At 37.9% G+C, this 23,886-nt stretch overlaps 2 protein-coding genes across 5 annotated transcripts in view; one reads left to right on the top strand and one right to left on the bottom strand.

Annotated features, from left to right (window-relative positions):
- Positions 1-1,122: 1,122 nt before the first annotated feature.
- ccdc13 (coiled-coil domain containing 13) lies at positions 1,123-15,753 on the top strand. Its single transcript, XM_041244696.1, has 16 exons — positions 1,123-1,250; positions 3,295-3,535; positions 4,097-4,245; positions 4,848-4,990; positions 6,155-6,235; positions 7,393-7,509; positions 7,956-8,060; positions 8,829-8,999; positions 9,670-9,846; positions 10,126-10,332; positions 10,572-10,702; positions 11,078-11,155; positions 11,391-11,510; positions 14,160-14,314; positions 14,658-14,766; positions 14,873-15,753. Exons 2-16 carry the CDS (start codon positions 3,312-3,314, stop codon positions 15,033-15,035), a joined length of 2,130 nt encoding a protein of 709 aa, XP_041100630.1. The 5' UTR covers positions 1,123-1,250; positions 3,295-3,311; the 3' UTR covers positions 15,036-15,753.
- A 2,483-nt stretch (positions 15,754-18,236) lies between these two features.
- Positions 18,237-23,886, bottom strand: part of LOC121312853 (ALS2 C-terminal-like protein) — a 39,285-nt gene continuing 33,635 nt past the window's right edge. For all 4 annotated transcript variants that reach the window (XM_041244699.1, XM_041244698.1, XM_041244701.1 and 1 more), the window contains 7 exons: positions 23,254-23,304; positions 22,599-22,775; positions 21,540-21,582; positions 21,115-21,176; positions 20,661-20,810; positions 20,303-20,399; positions 18,237-19,374 (listed from right to left, as the gene is read on the bottom strand). In XM_041244699.1, the coding sequence (XP_041100633.1) occupies positions 19,318-19,374; positions 20,303-20,399; positions 20,661-20,810; positions 21,115-21,176; positions 21,540-21,582; positions 22,599-22,775; positions 23,254-23,304 (637 nt within the window). In that variant the 3' untranslated portion in view covers positions 18,237-19,317. The remainder of the gene's footprint in view (positions 19,375-20,302; positions 20,400-20,660; positions 20,811-21,114; positions 21,177-21,539; positions 21,583-22,598; positions 22,776-23,253; positions 23,305-23,886) is intronic.

Here is a 23,886-nt window from a genome sequence, read left to right on the forward strand (position 1 = left end):
ACGTGATTACATTTACAGCTGACTATTGGTATTAGTATAGTGATTTGCCGAATAAAAAGCGAATACGAGTGTTTTCCATAGAGATCCCTAAATACTGTCTTTTAATTCTGTGCATCCAAAAACATGTAATCAAGTTTTAAAAATTCTGTGTCGTCCCCGCCCCCTTTCCCCCGGGTAATTATTGATTTAAACCCCTGGTTTAAATCAATAATTACTCTTCTTTCAGTGTAGAGAAGGGCTGTTTTTAGTTAAATTGTGGGCAATAGTTTCAATTGTATGCAGATTTGGGATCTCTGGTTAAAATTGCCACAATCACTGTTTAAATGTTATAAAATAAAAATATGTTAGAAACTTTAACCAAGGTTAAAGAGTATGACCATTTTGTGTGATTTCACTTGTGATTTATTTATTTATTTATTTATTTATTTTGAGGTGCTATTAACTGCTTTTGACATTAACATAACATTTCTTATATTTACATTTTAAATCTGTTAGCATCCAGAGGAAATTACAGAATGTCAATTTATAAGGACTGTTCAAAACATTATGCATATGATTTTTTCCAAGCAGATTCTAAATTGTTAACTTAAGAACCTTAAACTATTGTTTGCCAAGCAGCTATTAAGTACACATCATTCTGTAACAGTTTATTGTAGGTACAAGAAGGAACAACTGATAGATGTCTTAAAAAACAAAATAAGCACAGAAGGCACTATAGTTCAGGACTCAAAACATTATTTCAACTTATTTTCACCCCGATGAGGAATGCTTTGACAGAGGGACATCTGGGGATGAAAATTAGCTAATCTGTCACATCAGTGGCAGACCTACTGTATGATATGAGTTGTAAGACCATGATAAGGGCAATGTTTTCAGAATCCCTGTCGCTTCATAAAGGAAAATGCTATTGCTCATGAGCCAAAAATAAATAAATACATAAATAAGTATTTTATTGTTTATACCCTGGACTGCTACACACAGTGGCACTTTCATTGTTGTATTTTGCGCCCCTTGTGGTTAAATAGGGGGCCATAATAATAACAATAGAAGGAAGGAAACTCGCCTCAAGCTTAAGGGCTTGTTCTCCAGTTACCGTTGTCATGGAAACACTAGCGTCTGCCTGGGAATCTCGTGGACTCTGGAAGGGGTGAAAAAAAAAAACAACAAAAAACAATAGAATGGAATGATCAGTTTAAGATCTTAATTTAACAGATATATTTGATATTAAGTGAAGCCCTGCACATACCTTGGTAAGTTATTACTAATATTATTAGCTTCGTTAATTTAGGAAAGTGGAAGCCAAAAGAAGTAGTCTCTATATATTGCCATTTCAAGGGGTCTCTTTCGACAAAACGCTTCGTGAGTTCGTGTTTGTGTATTTCATTATCCGTTCATTAAAAGCTACATTGTATCAAATGTTTCACACATTGGTGTGTGTGTCTGTTTTAAGCACATCGGTAATAATGTACAAAAGTCATTTTTATAAGAGTTTGTCGTTCTGTAGTGAAACTAGGGTGAAGCTAAATGGACAATGTAATGCAGTACCGTCTTTAACTGAATTATAGTGGCAGAAGCCAATAGTGACAGTGAATGTATTGATATTTTAACTGAATCTCCTTGTCACCCTATAAAGATTTTCAATGTATTAAGTGTTCTGTGGCTACCGCATATCAAGATGTGTGTATTTGCGCGGACTTTTTTCTTTGTCATTCATAAAGCGCAAAATACGTCATTAAATATAAAAACAGACAAATAAAAACTGATATTCACGTATTTAATATTTATGATTATGCTGTGGTTTAGAATCACTGTCATTGACATTATGACATTATGAGATTCACAGTGGGCTCTACGATATAAGTGTAGTTGCCACGACTAGGTCCCAATGGGGACATGACTTATAATGCTTTTTTGCTTAAACATCATTATAAGTGTCAATTAAAACATTGTAGTCATTTCATTTTAAATTTTGTATTATTGTAGGACCAAACCCAACTTTTATTATTATGTTCAAACTGCAAACCATTAATTTTCATCAGTAGAGGAACAAGGACCACTACAAGGTTTATCAGCAAAGCTTCTGGTCTCTTTCAAACGCTGCAACACTTTTGAAAGGAATCCATGACTTGGCATTGACTTTTCAGGATGTCTTTCAATCAATCAATCAATCAGTCTTTATTTTATATAGCACATTTCACTGTGGACCACCATCACAAAGCCCTTTACAAGATGCAGTCACAAGAAGAAAATCCATAATACCTCAAATACAGAGAAATGCATAATACATGATATACAGTAAAAAACAATGCATAATACATTAAATACAGTGGAACGTGCATAATACATGATAGTAGCTAATACATGAAATAGTACATTAAATACAGTGGAAAGTGCATAATACATGATAGTAACATAATACGTGAAATCATAGCAGCAACACAGCAGCTAATAGCAGATATTAGGCTTAAAGAGCACTGAAAGCATGAGCGAACAGGTGGGTCTTGAGAGTTGATTTAAAGTGAGCAACGGGTGGGAGCGTCACGCACCAAAGCTGGGAGAGATTTCCAAAGAGTCTGAGCCATGAAGCTAAACAAGCTTTGTCTATGTGTGGTGCACTTTTGCTTGGGGATAACAAGCAGGCCAGAGTCGGAGTACCTCAGTTTGCGGGCAGGGACATAGCGGGTCAGCAGGTTGAGGAGGTACACAGGATCTGTCTGATGGAGGGCATTGTAGGTGAGCAGGAGAGTTTTGAACATAATCCTGAACTTTACAGGTAGCCAGTGCAGCTGGGCAAGATGGGGAACGGGGGACGGGGTGATGCGATTACATTTTTTACGGTAAGGATCCTGGCAGCAGCATTCTGAACTAGCTGCAGTCGGTTTATGGTGCGTGCTGGGTGACCACCATATAGAGAGTTGCAGTAGTCGAGTCGAGAGGAGACAAATGCATGACAAAGTATCTCCGCATCCGGGAGGGAAAGATAGGGACGGACTTTGGAGATGTTTCATGGAATAATTGGCATGCATCCCTTTGGCTTTTCCCAGAAACATGTAACAATACAAGTTCCATCTTCTTTTGAGCAGAATAATTAACCATGGGAATATTTAAAATATATCTTATGGTTCCAGACTTTTGAAACACCCTGTATTAGTGCAAGTAACACAGTGCATTAAAAGGCGCAATAGAAGTAAATTACAGTGAGGGTCTCACTTTAAAAGTTACAGCAGGGTTCCTGTTTTAAACCCACCTAAATGATTTGCCTTATTTTAAAACTTTTCCACCTGCTGTTTGCAGTCCCTGCTGTCTCTGCAATGGATTGTGATGATGAGAGTGTAAACCAGAGCCTGAAGCAGCAGTTCCAGGCCTTGCAAGAGCAGCAGCAGAGGAGGCTGCAGAAGCGTAGGGAGAAGCAGAAAGAAAAACTGCAGCTGAGTCAGAGAGCTTCTGCAAGCAGGGAGGCAGACCCTTTCAGCGCTGAGGAAGACCTCAAGCTCCTGGAGCTGGACAGGGAACCTCATGGTGCCCTTAACACAAGGTGGGTGGAGTAGCAACTGTTATAATCATAACTTTATTTGTAATCACTCAATGCAGGAGAATTCCAAAATGTAAACAGAAACTCATACCAGTTTACAGGGGTTTGATCCGTGGTGCTCTAAGCTGTGTCTGCAAGACGCTATACCAACTGACATAATAGGTAATCCTGATGTAGTTATATGGCAGCCATTACAATGTACTAGTCTGTACTGTCTTTTGTGCCATTTAATAAATATGTAATGTATTATTTTTTATGTTTTGAAATTGGTAGTTAACTGTCATTAGAGTAAAAGTATCATGCCCTCGACCACATGATAAATATACATTTGTGCCTGATGCAAAAAAGCTTTGAGGACCACTAGGTTAGAGGCTGCTACAGGAGCTGTACTAGTTTTTTCAGTTATATGGTAAACAATGTTTTTTTATTATTATTATTATTATTATTATTATTATTATTATTATTATTATTATTATTATTATTATTAAATGTACTGTAACTCCATGTCCTAAAATTGATTAGGGTTTTTTTTTTTTTTTTTTTTTTAAATGCATGGATTTACAGGATATTAGAGGATGAAAATGAACAGCTTCAGGACCAGCTGAGGGAGGTGCAAGATGAGAACAGCAGGCTTTACAAACTCCTCAGTGAGAGGGACTTTGAAATCAAACACCTGAAGAAGAAACGAGAGGAGGACAAGTTTGCTTTAGCAGGTTTGCAACTCAGAGCTTGTTGCTTCTTTTACATTAAGTAGTGCTGCACTTGCAATGTGATATCTGAGGAAGGATTTTACCCTATCCCTTCTTTGGAGAAATTTGCTAAAATTACTTAAGGAATTTTGTAAATACAAAAAATTAACCACAATGAGACAACCAGAATAAAGCAGTGATTATCTTACACTGACAACATTCAACATGGCACAGATAGGCACCTTGCCTTTGTTTAGTAGATTTCCTAAATATCCATAAAAACCAACTGTGCACCTGTACGAAACCGATCCACCCACCTTGAGAAATGGGAGTTTTGGTGCCCGTTGTGACCAGCTTCTATTGAACATATTTAATTCAACCTGAACCATATTTGTACTTAACTCACAAAGTGTATCTGCATTGAATAACTGACTGCATTGTGAGAATATAGAAATCAGGATTGGGTAAGTTGCTCCCTTGAATAGCTGACCTTCTGTGAAGGACAGCATCATTTAGTATACTGTGCTGCTTTGCAAGATGCAGATAAGTAAAGGGTTAAAAGAGCATTTAGAAACAGTGCAGTGTACCAGTCGTGTAATTAGTACTGTATTGTGCTTGTCTGTCAGGTACCTCTGGCATGGCAGGTGACGTGGCAGCCACTAAAATAGTGGAGCTCTCCAAGAGAAACCGGGAGCTGACAGCGGAGATGGAACGGGAGAAAGCCAAGGTGAAACAGCATAGCAACAGGGTGAAGGACCTAGAAAAGGAGGTAGGCGTTTATTTTGTTAAACTTAACCATTGGGACACACACACACACACACACACATATATATATATATATATATATATATATATATATATATATATATATATATATATATATATATATATAGAGAGAGAGAGAGAGAGAGAGAGAGAGAGAGAGAGAGAGAGAGAGAGAAAAGAGATTCATAGTAGTTTAAGAAAGCATGAAAGGTCTTCCGTGTTTAAGGTTCGTTTGCACCCTTTAAAAACAGACACAGACACAGAACATGACTTCTTAAAGCACTTTTGTGCACTTTTATTAATTACAAAACAAATAAACAAACAAAAACCTAACTCCCATTGTAGTGCTATCTAAACTTTTCTTCGCCTTCTAACTAACCACGTGACACCGAAGCCGTTTACCAGTAGCAAAACATTTTAAGCACAAACAGAACCTTATTCATTGACCATACAGGTCTGCTCTTCACATGGCTTGTCCTTCGTCAGCCTGGCACACAGCACTGACTGCAATAGTTTCCAACCCATTTTTGCACGGCTTAACAGCCTCAGGTGCTTCTCATTAAAATTGAGCCAGGGGACTCCCCTCTGTCTCCTGGTAACCCAGTGGCATTCTGGGGAATGTCATGCTGCAGCTTCCTCCTGGACTACATATTTTCTCCTCCCCCTACTCTGCCATGCATCCTGCGTCATCTCTGCCACAAAAGGTAGAAAGATACATTTACCCATCCTTAATATTGATTGGTGACTTTCTATAATGAGACATTTGTTGTTGGAACCAGATGTTAATTCTGAAATGTTCACCATGGTGAAAAATATTCAAATTTGTGCTTCAAGTGGACCAACAGTGCTACTTAAAATGCATTTACGAGAATATTTTGATTACAATCACTTCTTCTCAGGAAGGGCTGACCTACAGTTATTAACAGTCTTTCTACATGGATGTGAAACTTTAGAGTATAGTGTTTTTGTTAAGCCACAATGGTAAACAAAGCTTTACTAAGCAATACTTTTTCCAGAATTACAGATGTTCTCCTCAAATAAGGTTCCTGTATTAATTTGGTTACAATTGTGTCAGTATTTTTGAACTTCAGTGGTATCAGAGTTTACCTATATGCAGAGGGTTAATAAACAGCATAGTTTATTGTCTAAAAAAATCTGTCCTATGTAGCTGCAATCTGCATTGTCTGGCATTGGTGGAAAAGAGACAGGAACCATGACATTTACCTCAAGGACTACAGGGGACCTGACGGTAAGCTTTATAATTTTCAGCTATCATTTTTATATTAACCGCGCAAAACACCAAAACGTAGCAATTTCAGTTTATAGAACTCACATTACAAAATGATCAATTTCAATATTTATTCAAAAGGAAAAAAGGTCATAAAGCTAAAACCATTCAATTTTAAAGCTAAGCACAAATACATTTGTAAAACCACAAATTTTAACTTTAAATTTCTTCCTGAAGTTTGGAGATTATTGTTTTATACAGTGCTGTCTTGCTAATTTCATATCTTCCCTTTTCCTGAATGTAATAAAGAGTACTGTAGTTTGTCTCTTAATACTATGTAAATTACTACAACTAGGGGCTTGCTTAACAGCTTGTAGGGTATAATGGGTCAGATTTATTGCACACAACTGCAGTGCTCTTAACATTCACACACCATGAATTCAACATTCATGGTGTGTAACATTTAGGGCCCAATTTTGATCACAAGGGAAGATACTAACACTAAGGTAAAGGTTGTTAGCAGCTGATTGGGGCATGCTAGATCAGTGCAAACAGGCGCAATCAGACTTTGCCTTGTGTAGAGATTTTGGTACTATGTTTAACAGTTGTTATACCTATGCTACTGCCAGAAGTCGGCCAAAAGTTTGGAGTTGTCTGATTATCATTTTCATCTAAGCAAATTTAAAGATGCATGGAAGCTACAGAACACAATACTTTTTTTTTTTTTACAGCAACAATAGCATTCAATACGTTCCATATTGTACAGATACACTTTCTGCACTGTATCTAATATAAGCTCTTGTGGTGGGCTATTAACTATAATGGAAACAATGAATGTCACAGAAAACCCATGTGTAATGAGACGTATTCCACAAGGGAAATCAGCTTCTCTTCATTTGCTAACCCTTTTTTTGCTTCCCACTTTCCATGGATTGCCCAGCGCTATTCATATCGCACTAGCATCCAGCGTTTGCTCTGTTCAGTATTACAGCGTGGGTGATATGCAGGATGTACCGCAAGCACTCTTGAGTTTGCACATTGTGTTCCTGTTTTTAACTGTCTATTAAAAGTAGGCCCTTACAGTTTTGTTTGAACTGTGCAAAGACCTTGATTTAAATGTATCCCCTGATTGTGTCTTTGTAATATATTTTATTTTCATCCCTTTTTTTTCTCTCAAGCCTGAGAACCCAGAGGTTAAGGCTCTACAGGAGAAGCTGTCTGTAGCTAATTTGAAAATGACTGAGTACCGCAACCAGATCCAGTCTATGAAGCAAGAAATGAAAATAGCACACAAGGTATTGCATAATGTGGTCTTACGATATATCATCCATAAGTAACTAGTATTTAAAAATGCTAATAGAAACATAAGTTCAAAATACATTTTTACCAGAAATGTTTGTTGAACACGTTTGTCATTGATACAGCATTTAATATTCTCCTTATTTAATAGAGCTTGGTTGGTGTTTGTGTATTAATAGAAAACATACTATACTTAGAATAATTATGAATCAAGGAATGTCAATCTTCCAATCAGAGAGTAATTAATTTTGTACAACGTATGCATTCAGTTCATTCACTGATGAGCATTCTAAATCTGCAATGCGTATACCTTGGCGGTACATAAACTTTCAGAATTGCAGCTGTATAACTGTAAATAATCTCTACATTCTGTAGCCGTAAGTAGTTCTAAAGCTAACTTCACGAATGCAATACATGCTGTTCCCATTTTACCCTTCTGCAGGTTCTGGCTAATGAAGTTGGGGAAGAAGTCAGCATTCAACAGCTACTAAGTACATCTGGAAGCTGGCGAGGCCGGTCTCAGCAGATCCTAGCATTACAGAACAGGGTGAGGTACCAGGAGTTCGTTTACTGTAGGTTTTATTGTTATTGTTTTACTAAAGGCCATTTTTTAACTTTATTTGTGTTCCATTAATATTATAAATCATGAAGTCACAATGCCAAATTTCAGAACCTACCAGTACATCTTATTTTGCCATAGGTGTCATCTCGTGCACACACACTACCAAGCGACAACAATTCTAAAGACTTGGCTAATAGCATTGACTGCGAATTGTGTGTTTTTCTTCTCATTAAAACATGGTTTATAATAAGTTATTATATACAGCTGACCCTGTCTCTTTTTGTCCTCAGTCTTGAGACCAGGTTTGTGAAGAGAAAACAAAATTTGTGAAAAACTCGTTATTTGCGTTACATAAGACCACAAAAACATACAAAATATAAGACCAATATTTGGGACTGCGAAATATTGAACGTTCAGTATTCTAAACCTCTGTAACCAAGGGCTCTCTGGCTGACAGTAGCAGAGGCAATTTCAAATGAAAAATGTTCGGTATTCTGAACAAAAGGACTGAGGAGGTATAAGAGTGTCTTCTATTGAGCGCATTGCTTTTGCCCACCCAAAGCACTCATGCATGAGAAGACAATCAACCTTAAGAAACAGGGTCAACTGTACATGTCAACTTCTGTAATAGATCATGTCATGATATCCATTTAATTGATCATTTAATTACCTTTAGTCCTTCATTAAACCTGTAAATATGAATACTTTTAGGGCAGTTGAAAGGACTATCAATTACATGTTTGCAATCCTTAGGTGCGGGATCTGGAGTCACAGCTAGGGCAAGGCTCTCAGCGTAGGCAGGTGCCAGCTCTCACCATGGAGGAGGAGATGCTGGGTCTGGGGGCACTGCAGAGAACCCCAGTGCAGGACAGAAACCTCAGCCGCCTTCGCACCATGGAGAGAGAGAGGAAGGAAACCTCAGAGGTGAGCTTGAGAAACAATCATTTAAAAAAAAAGAGTTTTACCCATAAATCAATCATACAACACAATTATTGGTTTCATCAGAAAATACATTTAGATATTTTTTCATTCTATCTACACTTTCTGGCTCTGGTTACTAATCCTACATGTGTTCCACAGCATCCTTGTGAGTAGCCGCACAGCTGACCCATATTTATTAAAAAAAAATTAATTGATATGTATTTACAGACTGTTGCTGTGAGCAATGGTTTGATGGCTTGTGTGCAAACACATACTGATCTGTTTGTTGTAGTTAGTCAGTTATTAAACTTGTCTGGGTTATTAAAATTGCCTAATTTTATCATTTAAGTTTTATTTATGACCAGCTGTCCGTGGGATTCCCTGACTCCATAAGATAATACGACTACCCACATGAAACGTGTACCATCAGAAGTCTAATTGAGTATAATTGATTTATGCAATAATGGTTGAATTTATAGTGTATGGTTTAAAAGAAATAGTATGCACTCTAGGAATTGAATATACTGTGTGGTATATATGTTTTTAAGGGATGTATGATGTTCTTTTTATGTATTGCCTGATTGTCCACAATCATTGAACTATTGTTGTTGTTCCCAAGGCAGTATTATAAATGAGTCTTAAATTAGATGAGTGATGAGTTTTCCATTCACAGAAACTGACCTTTGACTACGAAGTTCTACAGAAAGAACATGAGGAGTTAAAGAAAAAGCTGGAGGGCTCCAAAGCCAGAAACAAAGCACTGTGCAATGAGGTGAAATCCCTGAAGGGTCAGATTTCCACCCTCCTGGAGAAGGGCAAACACGACGACGAGCTTGTAGACGCTTTACTGGTACGAGCGTTTTTAAAAATAATATCTGATCTGATAAAAAGGAGAGTAAAGTTAACAGTGACATTGGAAGTGATGGTGACAGTATGCAACAAAGGTGTTTTTAAGATGTTTTAGGTTCACTTTTTTTACTGTTTTCTCTTTTGTTTGGAATGTAGAGCTTATGAAACGTGAGGGAGATAATAACAACAGCTACAGTCAGCCGCTGTGCTGGGTGGGGGCAATCCAAAACTCCCCCAAAAACTCCACCAATACATATTGATCTTAATATACTTTTTACAGAAGCAACAGAAACAATTGCAGGTTGTTTTGGGGTGCTTGAGCCAGCAAGAGCAGAAGACCAAGGAGGTCCAGCAGAGCCTGGGACAGCAGTTCAGCAGTGAGGCCCAGAAACACGGCTCTCTCGTGGAGCAGCTAAAGCAGATGGTCGATGAGAGAGAAGCCAAGGTCAAAGAGCTGGAAGAAGAAATCCAGCAGCTATCACTGAAGGTAAACTTATTAACACGAGGGGCACTATCCCTGTTGGGCTCATCAAGTGTTTAAATCACAAGCAATCATGTTGATTGTCCCGCCTCTTTGTCCATCAGCATTAAGTGACTTTTATGAAATATCATGTTTTAGTAGTGAGATGCATTACGTTTTGTTGCAACCATTCAATTTTAAAGTAAAAGCCATCCAATATATCTGAATGAATTGTGTATATAAAAATTAATTCTACATAATTTCAGAGATACTTAGGTGAGGAGACAAAGGTACCAGAGAGACCTCACTCAAGAGGAAAGATAGATAAAGATACTGAAAGCACTTCCAGACCTCCAACGGCAGGGGGCGATCACAGTGGAAGGATATCCTCTGCCCGGTAGGAAAAATGAATTTTCATATTAGCTGTAATTCATTTTTATTTTGTTACCACACACTTTCTTGTGTTCTTTTTCAATTTTACTATTTTTATGTACTTTTAGTGTATATTTATATTTTATGATTCCTTTTATCTTTATCTTTGTGTTCTGTGTCAGTCTGTTATTCTGTCAACTAGCATAAGTTTATATCCAAAGAAACAACGAAGCATGTGATTAGCACACATGCAATTTCTGCATACCGAGCCTGACTGTCTAATGCAGGGAAGAATGTGTATCTTTCATGTCTCCATATGCCCAATATAATTTTAGTATAATAGTAGTCATAATAAATTCAACCATGTTTAGTTGCCTTATCTCTTTCTCCAATCTTGCAGTGCCATTTCCAAGCTGGGGCACACACTTGTGGAATCAGTAGCTACTCACTCCTCTTCAGGAGGCAGCTCAGGAGGAAGGTTAGTCAAACAATATCACCTAGATTTTTTAGTCACTTAATTAAAAAAAAAAAAATCATATATAATATACATTTGAAATATAAAATATCGCAGCTGTGGAAAAGTAAATTAGTCCACATGCCACTATTAGGTTTAATGCACTTTAAAGCATTGGAAAGTTGTTGTGAAAGTTCTTCATTCATTTTTGATAAATCTGGCTTGCCTGACTTCTGTTGTTATTTTAACTTTATTGCAGTATAAGTGTTGCTGAATCTAAGTCCCTGCAGGTGCAGTGCACTGAATTCAAGGCCTTGTATCAGGCAGCAGAAGTGGAGAGAGATAAACTCATGGAGCTGCTCACAGTCCTGCAGCAGAGGTAGCATTCGTCCTCCTACACACCCTGGCCTATATCTTCAGTGATACACATACACTTATTGGTTATTTATAAACCCCAGTGCACAGCTAACCATGAATCAGGTTTTCTCATAGACTCTTGAGGATACATGCGCCCATATAAAAGCATGGGAGCACACAGGCAAAGAAGAGCTGTACCAGTTCTGTTTTAGTTTGATGAGCTGGGGGATTCTGTGAATGGTGCATGTGCTGTGTACATATTTACTGGAAATGCATCACTAGCTAAACTGTTAAGAACATAAGAACATAAGAAAGTTTACAAACAAGAGGAGGCCATTCGGCCCATCTTGCTCGTTTGGTTGTTAGTAGCTTATTGATCCCAAAATCTCATCAAGCAGCTTCTTGAAGGATCCCAGGGTGTCAGCTTCAACAACATTACTAGGGAGTTGATTCCAGACCCTCACAATTCTCTGTGTAAAAAAGTGCCTCCTATTTTCTGTTCTGAATGCCCCTTTTTCTAATCTCCATTTGTGACCCCTGGTCCTTGTTTCTTTTTTCAGGCTGAAAAAGTCCCTTGGGTCGACACTGTCAATACCTTTTAGAATTTTGAATGCTTGAATTAGGTCGCCACGTAGTCTTCTTTGTTCAAGACTGAACAGATTCAATTCTTTTAGCCTGTCTGCATATGACATGCCTTTTAAGCCCGGAATAATTCTGGTCGCTCTTCTTTGCACTCTTTCTAGAGCAGCAATATCTTTTTTATAGTGAGGTGACCAGAACTGCACACAATATTCAAGATGAGGTCTTACTAGTGCATTGTACAGTTTTAACATTACTTCCCTTGATTTAAATTCAACACTTTTCACAATGTATCCGAGCATCTTGTTAGCCTTTTTTATAGCTTCCCCACATTGTCTAGATGAAGACATTTCTGAGTCAACAAAAACTCCTAGGTCTTTTTCATAGATTCCTTCTCCAATTTCAGTATCTCCCATATGATATTTATAATGTACATTTTTATTTCCTGCGTGCAGTACCTTACACTTTTCTCTATTAAATGTCATTTGCCATGTGTCTGCCCAGTTCTGAATCTTGTCTAGATCATTTTGAATGACCTTTGCTGCTGCAACAGTGTTTGCCACTCCTCCTACTTTTGTGTCGTCTGCAAATTTAACAAGTTTGCTTACTGTACCAGAATCTAAATCATTAATGTAGATTAGGAATAGCAGAGGACCTAATACTGATCCCTGTGGTACACCACTGGTTACCACACTCCATTCTGAGGTTTTTCCTCTAATCAGTACTTTCTGTTTTCTACATGTTAACCACTCCCTAATCCATGTACATGCGTTTCTTTGAATCCCAACTGCGTTCAGTTTGAGAATTAATCTTTTGTGCAGGACTTTGTCAAAAGCTTTCTGGAAATCTAAATAAACCATGTCATATGCTTTGCAATTATCCATTATCGATGTTGCATCCTCAAAAAAATCAAGCAAGTTAGTTAGACACGATCTCCCTTTCCTAAAACCATGTTGACTGTCTCCCAGGACCCTGTTACCATATAGGTAATTTTCCATTTTGGATCTTATTATAGTTTCCATAAGTTTGCATATAATAGAAGTCAGGCTTACTGGTCTGTAGTTACCTGGTTCAGTTTTGTTTCCCTTTTTGTGGATCGGTATTACGTTTGCAATTTTCCAGTCTGTCGGTACCACCCCTGTGTCAAGAGACTGCTGCATGATCTTGGTTAGCGGTTTGTAAATTACTTCTTTCATTTCTTTGAGTACTACTGGGAGGATCTCATCCAGCCCAGGGGATTTGTTTATTTTAAGAGCTCCTAGTCCCTTTAACACTTCTGCCTCAGTTATGCTAAAGTTATTTAAAACTGGATAGGAACTGGATGACATGTGGGGCATGTTGTCAGTATCTTCCTTTGTAAAAACTTGTGAAAAGTAATCATTTAATATATTTGCTATTTTTTTTTCTTCATCTCTGATTTTGCCATTTGTATCTCTTAAACATTTAACCTCCTCTTTGAATGTTCTCTTGCTGTTGTAATATTGGAAAAACATTTTGGAATTGGTTTTAGCTCCCTTAGCAATGTTTATTTCTATTTCTCTCTTGGCCTTTCTAACTTCCTTTTTGACTTGTCTTTGCAATTCTGTGTACTCTTTCTGCGTACTTTCTTTTTGGTCCTTTTTTAATGCTCTGTAAAGTGCCTTTTTTCGCTGAATTTTTTTTTAATTGATCTATTAAACCATTTTGGCAATTTAGTTTTACATTTAGATTTGTCTACTTTAGGGATATAATTGTTTTGCGCCTCTAGTATTACATTTTTGAAGAACAACCATCCTTCTTCTATGGGTGTTTTCTCTATTTTACTCCAATCTACTTCTGTTAGTCTCTGTTTCATACCTTCATAGTTTGCTTTTCTAAAATTGTAAACCTTAGCTTTAGTCATTACTTTTGGGGTTTTAAAGAACACTTCAAATGAGACCATGTTGTGGTCTGAGTTTGCCAATGGTTCTCTGACCTCTGTTTTAGTTATTCTATCTTCGTTATTTGAAAAGACTAAATCAAGGCATGCCTCCCCTCTAGTCGGTGCCTTGACAGATTGTGTTAGGAAGCAGTCATTTGTCATTTCCACCATTGACCATGGCTTGTATGTTAGAGCGGAGGAGGCCAAGGAAAAGAGTCTGGAGGCTGAACAAAAGCTCCGGGGAGAGCGCCGGAGAGCTGTGGTTCTGGAGCAGCAGCTTGAAAAGGCAAAGTTAGATTCAGGAAAAGGGCAAGGCAATCAAAAAGACACCAACAGAAACAAAGCAGGTACAAGTGAAAGCTATTCCGTTTAAATTCATAACTTTTCTCATGGCTTTTTGTTTAATCTTGATACAGTACTTTAACTTGCAGTACTTACTGTACCAGATCAAAAGATGGAAGAATACTGCTTAATAATGGGTTATAATGGGAGACATAGAACAGCTTGTATCAAATTAGTTTTCTGTTAGTAAATGTATTGCAGTTTTCTTCTTCTAGTTGAGACATTTTAGACATCATGAATATCAATCCTTTAAAAATGTGTTTTCCTGATTATTATTATTATTATTATTATTATTATTATTATTATTATTATTATTTTTTTATTATTCTTATTTTTCTCAACCTATAGGTGTTTCTGCCAACAGTACTAGACTTAGTGTAATTGACAGTAGGGACTTGTCTCCTGGTCGCTCCTCTGGAATACCTTTGGAGGTTCAAATTGAAGAACTAAATACAAGGTGAATCTTCAGTTTGTGCATTCTTTATTACATGTGATTAAAAATGAATGTACTATCATATCAGAAGGATATAGAGTATAATCTGTCTCTGTGTTTGGTCCATCAGGCTTGTTATTCAGTCGGATGAGAATAATGCCCTGAGAATGGCGCTAAAGAGTGCACTGAAGACCAAAGAGGAGGATCTTAAACTGTACCATGAAATGATGGGGCAGGTGAAGCAGGTCTTTCTGCAGGCTCTAAGGCAGCACAAACAGGACAAGAGCAGTTAGCTACAGCCAAACCAGACACCACACAGGGATACCTACATAGATACAGCTTAAACACAATAACCAGCAGTATGTATTTAGGTAGTTGGTGGACATCTTGAAAAGGTGTCCATAGATAACAATAATAACATCTTTAAGCACAGAACCTGCTGGTTTGGGGTTTTTTTGCAAGCAAACAAGCTGTAATAGTTCTGTTGTAGCTTTAAGAATTATAATAATTATCTTAGGAAAACTGAAGTTAATCTTTTAATTAACTCAATTAATCAGTCCTTAAAGTTTGTGAACAGGCCTGTTATTGCTGTTTTTCATCTTAGTTATAATGAAAAAAGTATAACAATCTGGATTAATGACTACACAGACTATTTTTGCTGCTTATTAGAAATAATTACATTAAGTCAATAAAAAAAGGCTAATCTACAGTGAAGGAATTTACTGAAATACATTTTTGTTGTGCAACTTTAGTTTAACATTAAAGTAGAAAATAACTTTCATGTCATACAAAGGACTTAATTGATCAGTAGCATGTACTGATTGTAAAAAATGAAGTGAATAAAAGTCCCACTGTCACCTCAGTGTGTTGTTTTTCTGGATATTTTTTATTTTTTAGCTTTTTACAAAAACCTTTACTTTTGATGATCACTGACAACTTGGATTAGGAACCACTGATCCTTTTATTAGCAGCTGGGCGGTAGCCACCATTAACAAAACATGATATATAGAGAGAGAGAGAGAGAGAGAGAGAGAGAGAGAGAGAGAGAGAGAGAGAGAGAGAGAGAGAGAGAGAGAGAGAGAGAGAGAGAGAGAGAGAGAGAGAGAGAGAGATGCACTTTTATTTTTTATTTGATTACAAAATATATAAGTTTCTGTAAATGTGTTTTTATAATACTTCAACTAAAACACATTTAGCATTAGATTCAGATGCTCTTGTTAACTTGTACTGTAGAGCGCTCTTTTAACTTTTTTTAAAACAGGCTAAGCAGTTCTAGATATATAGTGCCTATAGAAAGTATTCACCCCCCTTGGACGTTTTCAGTTTGTTGTGTTACAACCTGAAATCTTGTTGCATTTAAATGGGATTTTTTTCCCTTTGATTTACACAAAAGGGGGGGGGGGGGGGGGGGGCTTAAAAAACAAATCAATTAAAAATAAAAACCAGAAAAGTCTTCATTAGAAAATAATTCACCCCCTTTGCCATGACACTGCTAAATAAGCTCAGGTGTAACCAATTGCCTTCAGAATTCACACAATAAGTTAAACGGAGTCCATCTGTGTGAAATAAAAGTGGTTCACGTGATTTCAGATTAAATACACCTGTCTCTGTAAGGTCCCACAGTTGGGTAGTGCATTCAAAGCAAAGATACTACCACGATGACCAAGGAGCTTTCAAAACAACTCTGGGATAAAGTTGTGGAAAGGCACAGATCAGGGGAGGGGTATAAAAAGATTTTAAAAAGGCACTGAATATCCCTTGGAGCACAGTCAAGTCGATCATTAAGAAGTGGAAGGTATATGGCACCACCCAGAATCTGCTTAGAGCAGGCCATCCTCCCAAACTGAGCAGCCGGGTAAGGGCATTGGTCAGAGATGCCACCAAGAGGCCAATGACAACTCTGAAAGACCTACAGCGTTCCATGGCTGAGATGGGAGAAACTGTCCATGTGTCAACAATAGCTGACATACTCCACAAATCTGGCCTGTATGGAAGAGTGGCAAGAAGGAAGCCATTTCTGAAAAAAAGCCCATGTAAAATCCTGCTTGGAATTTGCAAAAAGGCATGTGGGAGACTGAAAAGATGTGGCAAAAGACTCTGTGGTCCGATGAAACAAAAATTGAACTATTTGGCCTAAATGCAAAGTGTTATGTCTGGCGTAAACCCAACACAGTACATCACCCAGGTAACACTATCCCTACTGTGAAGCATGGTGGTGGCAGCATCATGCTATGGGGATGCTTTTCCTCAGCAGGATCTGGGAAACTTGTCAGAGTAAAAGGCAAAATGGATGGAGCTAAATACAGTCAAATCCTTGAGGAAAACCTGCTTCAGTCTGCAAGACCTCAGACTGGGAAATAGATTAACCTTTCAGCAGGACAATGACTCCAAGCACACAGCCAAAGTGACACTGGAGTGGCTTAAAAACAAGAAAGTGAATGTCCTAGAGTGGCCCAGTCAAAGCCCGGACATAAATCCGACTGAGAAACTGTAGCAAGACTTGAAGATTGCTGTCCATCAACGATCCCCGTCCAACTTGCAAGAGCTTAAACAATTTTGCCAAGAAGAATAGGCGAATATTGCACGATTCAGATGCGCAAACCTGGTACAGAGTTACCCCAAAAGACTCACAGCTGTAATTGCTACCAAAGGTGGTTCTAGCAAGTATTGACTCAGGAGGGTGGATACTTATCTAACCAAGACATTTCAGTTTTTTTTTAAAATTTTCATTAACTGTTGTTTCACAATAAAAATTCTCTTGCCTCTTCAAAGTGTTCAGTAGGTCGTGTAAATCAAAGGGGAAAAAATTAATTTAAATGCATCAATATTTCAGGTTGTAACCCAACAAACTGAAAACGTCCAAGGGGGGTGAATACTTACTATAGGCACTGTATGAAAAAATGTTAGGGTGATTGTGACAGGGTGCAAGGACTGTTGCATTGGTGTTCTTCCAGTTTGGCAGGGATAGGGTTGATACTATCCCTGCCAAATACAAGTGCAGACTGTGGCTGGGACTTCACTGATAAATGAACGATCAGTTAACCCCAGACACAGGTGTATATAATGAGCAGTCTCTGCATTGGTGGAAAGACGGACCCAGGGCAAAGAGCAGAGATTTCCCTTTTCCTTGTCTTCACAGACTGAACACAGGTAACTACCTCCAGAACATCAAGAGACGATTACCTGCCAGCCCAGCCTCTACAGTTCTATAAGCATTCAACTTGTTTAGTACCTAGCTTTACCTGGGAGATCCTGTAAATAGTTGTACCATATTTAAAAGAACCATTACCTTTTCTTTTGTGAACCATTTTGTTTCTTGTAAATAAATACACACAACCGGGCTTTAACTGCAATTCTTACGTCTCTGTCTGCTATTATACAGCCATTAGGAGATACACCACACCGCTGCCCTCCCGCACTGACATACATATAGAGAGAAAGGCACCTTGAAATATACCACTCTCAATAATTTGGGCAAAAAAAATATCCTTTGCAAGTTTCATCAATATATTTGATAAGTGGTTTTCCATATATATTTACAAATTCTATAAATTTAATTCCAGCAGTTATAGCTATATGACATGAATTACAATTAGTCTTTTTTGGTATGTTGAGCAGTTTATATGACCTTTATAAAATAAAATATACAGCATACTTATATATTATTGAAGCAAAATGTACACACAGTACTTACATGATTGGAAGAAAAATGTCTTGGCTTGAGCTCCCCCCATAACAATAGGCATCCAGACTGAGGACCCCACTGTGAAACTTCTACAAATGTACTTCACAGCTATGTCTAGCTAAAATATCTAGACAGCTATTCAAGAGTTTATATCGGGAACCCCAGTAACAGTGTTTTGTAATAATGATTAACAAACAAAATAAAAATGTATAAGGTCACTATGTTGTTGGATCATTTCAGCCACCCTGGGGCACAAAATGGCTGTTTAAGAATCTAAAAGTTACTCTATGCCACATTGTTAAAAAAGTGGATGTAACTCCACAAGCAGTACTATCATACCATTTAGTGTCTAAGAATGCTGTTGTGACACATCTCATTGTATTCTGTTCACAGGCTTAGTTATTGATCCCTAAAAGGCACACACTTTGTATTTTAAAGTAAAATCTGACCTAAAACGACTGAAACAGATCAACAATGTTGCTTTTGAAATGTTTCAATTAGAACACTACTTGGGAATACCACGCAATGGGGGTATCATGCATGACCCCAATTTAACAGAAATAAGACTGCATCAAATGCCTCTCTATTGTGTGTAAAACACTTGCTTAAAGACGCTATCATTGTTGCCAGATTGCCAACTAAGTTTAAAAACAGTGTTACCGGTTACAATCCATCTGCCAAACTATGCATGGCTAGTACAGACCACTACTTTTTTTTTTTTTTTTATCGAATTCTCTTCTGGATATTTGAATCTCAATACAATCTCTTCTTCAATTTTCAATTAATTGTTCAGAGAACTGGAGAGTTTTTTACAGTGATTCCAGAATACATTTTGTAAAGCCTTCCCACTGTATTTAATCTTCCCAGAAGTTCCTCGGCACCAGAAGGTTTCAGTCTGGGAATCTGGCTTGTCTGATGTCCTCTTTCTGTATGTGTTGGTAACACGACTAGGGAGACACAAATACACATTCTTAATTACACTCGCTATCTTTTATCAACTATCTAACTTACAGCTTCTTATAGTTTTACTTCTGAATTAGCTATCTGAAAGAGCAACTCAGTATGGTTGTGAAATATTAGAGTTAGATTCACTGTGTATCAGTTTTAGTCATCACATCCTACCCTCAGAATCATGGCTAGCTAACCTCCATGCAAATACGTAATGGAAGCACACAGGCTTGCACATGGGACTATTTTAGAAAAGCGTTTTGGAAAAGGTATTGAAAATATACAATGCTTTCTAGGCTTCTATGTGGTACAACTCACCATACTGAGGTATAGTAAAGAATATTTATAAACATTAGGTTTTCAACCATGGTAGACACTAATTTATTTTCTCAAAAAACAGCATGCACCCATGTATAAGCCTATGCCCATATTTGCACACTTATAGGTACATTTGGTACACCAGATTGTATTCATTATTAACCTGTCCCCATGCAACGAGGACTAATTTTTTATATGTGATATTTCTTACCAATATATATTTCTTATATCCACTATAGGTCGGGTTTTGCAGGATAGGGGGCAGGATGATGGAGGCAGGATGACAGGGGCAGGATGACGGGGGCAGGATAATGGAGGCAGGATGATGGGGGCAGGATGATGGTTATGTTGGCTATGTTTACAACAAAAATAGAGGTAGCGCATTCTGATAGCAGCGCTATTATTCTAGAAAAAAATCCACTTGACCCTTTCTTTTTTATTTTGATACAGGTGTACAAGAAAGTCAGTGTGTCATGCAAAAATAATAGACTAGTTAAGATCACTCTGCATTTTAATACCCATAACAAGCTGCTCTAAGTGCTATGTTACACTGAAACGTAACTGCATCTTGTTTGTGCTACAACAACAATTACATAATAAAAAGCTTGCCTCCAGTGCAGTTAATAGAAAGTCATCCATCCCTCCAATGCCACAGGGGTCCATCATGTCCCTGATGAGATGTAGTTCAGCCCCCAAGTGCTGAATCCTGCAATAGAAAGCAGCAGGACTTTTTTTTAATTAATTTTTTTGCAAACTTAAAGGCTCGAGTGACTACGGTAGCCAAAACACAGTAATTATTGCCAGTTTTCATGGGAATTTTGTGATGTGGCCCAGTAACCCTTTGTCTCCTGGAAGGATTTGAACCAGAACGCAGGGCTTAGAGCAGTGTCTTGGACAAGGCTATTAGAACTGAGCCTCTCACACAGAGCTGAGCCACCCAGTACTAAGGACTCTTCCACGTACATACCTTGCTCTGGACACCACGTAAATGAGCAGAGGCAGCAGGTCGTCCATGGGAAGTTTGTACTCCCTGTCCAGCACCCAGGACACGGTCTTCTCAATCTCTTCAAATGTCCTGAAGAGAGTGTCCATTTTATCTCGAGGGTCTGCTGTAGTGCTATCACAAAAACAAAAAGTCTAGTATTTGGTCTTTACATAATGAGTAAAAAAACTCTGTACATACATAATTATTGGTATAGATGTTAATACTGTGATTTGTCACCTCTTTGGAGGGTGAAAGGTTGACAAGGCCATGAAGACTATTTTGATTACCATGGGAATTAAAACTACAACTGGCCTTAATCTGATATCGTGAGCTGTTAGGAGAGTTGTAGGCACTTGCATTTTCAGATAATTAAGGGCTTGTGCTGAGAAAACTAATCCTAAATAACATATTTAATTTTTTTAAACAGTCTTTTTACCTTATTTTCTGGAAGCACTCGATGGCTGAATGGAAGCACTGATCCTTCACATGAGAATATCTCTATCAATCAAACAAAGACAAAAGTTTTTCTTGTCCTCGAAGACTCTGTAAAAACCCCCAAGTCTGAATTTCTTTGAAGACTATGCCAAGTTTCAGACAGGAATACACCTACAAATATGATCATTAACAGCATCCCTGCCTATCTCTCAGTGCCGCAAAGATGTAAATCAAAATGTAAAGGCAGCATAGGCACGCCAAAACCAAGTCAAAATGTGGGAACACAGGCTTTTGTCAATTGTTTTTATTGTCAACTGTATTTATTATCTAATAAAAAAGGTCTTTTAACTCGCAAGAGTTGTCCTGACTGAAACATGTTGTCAAAGCCCAGCTTCATATGCTTAGTAATTTCCAATATGGTCTTACCTGGTTTGCAGTCAGCTGAAGGTCCTTAAGTGGCCATAAATGCCTGAGAAAAACAATTCATTGTTTTTATAATTCAGGATTCACAGAACCTAAAAAGACTTTGAGGAACTAATATACTGTATATACAGTTTTTTAGGCAGTTAATTACTTCCTTTTGTGTTCCTGTGTCTTCTGAAAATGCCAGCATGCAAAAAAAAGGCCTGTGGCAGGGTAAAGTATTCTCCCTCATTTATTGGTGGAGTTCGGCCTCCTGACAGGTGGTGACGCTGTGTTCACTAACTCCTGTTCCTTATCAAGATAATATGGACCTTAAGTCTAGTGTCTGATTGTGCCGGCCATCTTGGTAGAGGAAAACTGCAGATGTACTACAGACAACATTTCATTGAGTCATTGTTAGATTAGCTGCACCTGTTCCTTAGGGATAGGTGCAGGACTGATTCAGAGGGTGGAGTATATACGGGACATATGCGTGTTAGGACGTGAGTCGTGCTGGGTGAGGTGAGGTGAGTGAGTCGTGCTGGGTGAGGTGTGGTGAGTGAGTCGTGCTGGGTGAGGTGAGGTGAGGTGAGGTGTCACACTACACTCTATGATATACAAATTGCTTGTTGCCTGACTTTGTGTTGTGTACAGTGTTTGCAGGCTTGCTGACAACATCAATCCTGCTTTAGACTTGATACACGGCACTACCCAAGTGAACTCGGGGTTGGATTAGCTGGTTGCCGGCTCCTGCATTTCCTTGGATCCCTTGCAAGTGCCATTGCTGGTACGTGGAGTACTCTAGTTTTACCTTACACTCTATTTTACTACAATGATTTTTGCTTTTTCAGCATCAATCAAATGTCTTTATCCCCAAGACAACACACAAAGGGCTGTATTCACAGAATTGTTTTAAGCTTTTTGTACTGTTTTTTGAGTAATGTCTATAAAAAGTTTTTAGGTCAAAAAGTGCTTTGAAGAACAAATTAATAAACCTACTCTAAAACAATGAATTTGATGTAATTAATCAAAACGGGCTTAAAAAGCAATCATTAAAATGTGGAATGTAGTGAACCCACTTACTTCTGTACATCGAGAAACTCCAGCAGTTTCGTGTCCGACAGCAAGCCAAGGTGCACGATGCCCTGCCAGTAGAGGGCATCGCCCGTCTCATGGTATAGCATATACAGCATGAAGAGCTCGGGGTAGAACTTGGGCAAGATCAGCGGCAGCACCAGAGTGTAACAGTTAATTTCATCCCTGTAGAGAACAACCCGGGACAATGGGTCATACTGCATTGTACTGAAGACAGGGCAAATAAATAAATAAATAAATAAATAAATAAACACCAGCTATACCAGTGCCAGGACATCAGAGATTTAATATGATGAAGCAATGTGTTTAAACAGTTTTTTAAATGTGTTTCCTTTGTAAAACTTGAGTTATATTTGTGCAGTCTTACATATGGAAGCACATGAAAATTGAGCACCTTGTATTGGCCATCAAGCAAAATCGGTTGTACCTGCTTTTTTATTTACTAAATTACAGAATACATGTGCAAACTCAACGGCTTTGCCATTTTAGTACAGTGGGGGAATGTAAATTGTGATTATACACAATTTAGAAGGGAAAGGCTTTGATAAAGGGCTATTCTTATATATATATATATATATATATATATATATATATATATATATATATATATATATATATATATATATATATATATTTTAAATACCTTGTCTCTTTGTCTTCACACTCCTTGTTGAATGACTCAGGGATGTAATCCCTGAAATAAAAAAAAAAAAAACAGCAAAGGAATTTAACTTTCAATTAACTTGTAATGAACCTCAAAGTAAATATGTAGTGTCTTTAAGGTGTTATCGTTAGTCACTCCCCTCTTCTTAGCATATCATATCACCTACTACACACAGCTGTATTTTACTTGGAGTAGCTAACAGGAGAGAGAGAGAGAGAGAGAGAGAGAGAGAGAGAGAGAGAGAGAGAGAGAGAGAGAGAGAGAGAGAGAGAGAGAGAGAGAGAGAGAGAGAGAGAGAGAGAGAGAGAGAGAGAGAGAGAGAGAGAGAGAGAGAGAGAGAGAGAGAGAGAGAGAGAGAGAGAGAGAGAGAGAGAGAGGTTAGGTGGAAGCAACTGTATTACGAAGTATTACGAAGCCAGTAAAGGAATAAGCAAAAGGTAAAGTCTAGGTGGTATGCGACTTATTATACAAAAACAAACCTACGAAGTGTAGTGTATTTGTACTTGAATTACTAACATGCACAATAGTTCAGAATGAGTAGGTGCACCCACCTGTCAAACTCTGTGTCACTCTTCTAATTGAGAACCATTACTCACATCTCTTACGCCCCAG

This window comes from Polyodon spathula, chromosome 3, assembly GCF_017654505.1.
Source record: "Polyodon spathula isolate WHYD16114869_AA chromosome 3, ASM1765450v1, whole genome shotgun sequence".
Taxonomy (NCBI): domain Eukaryota; kingdom Metazoa; phylum Chordata; class Actinopteri; order Acipenseriformes; family Polyodontidae; genus Polyodon; species Polyodon spathula.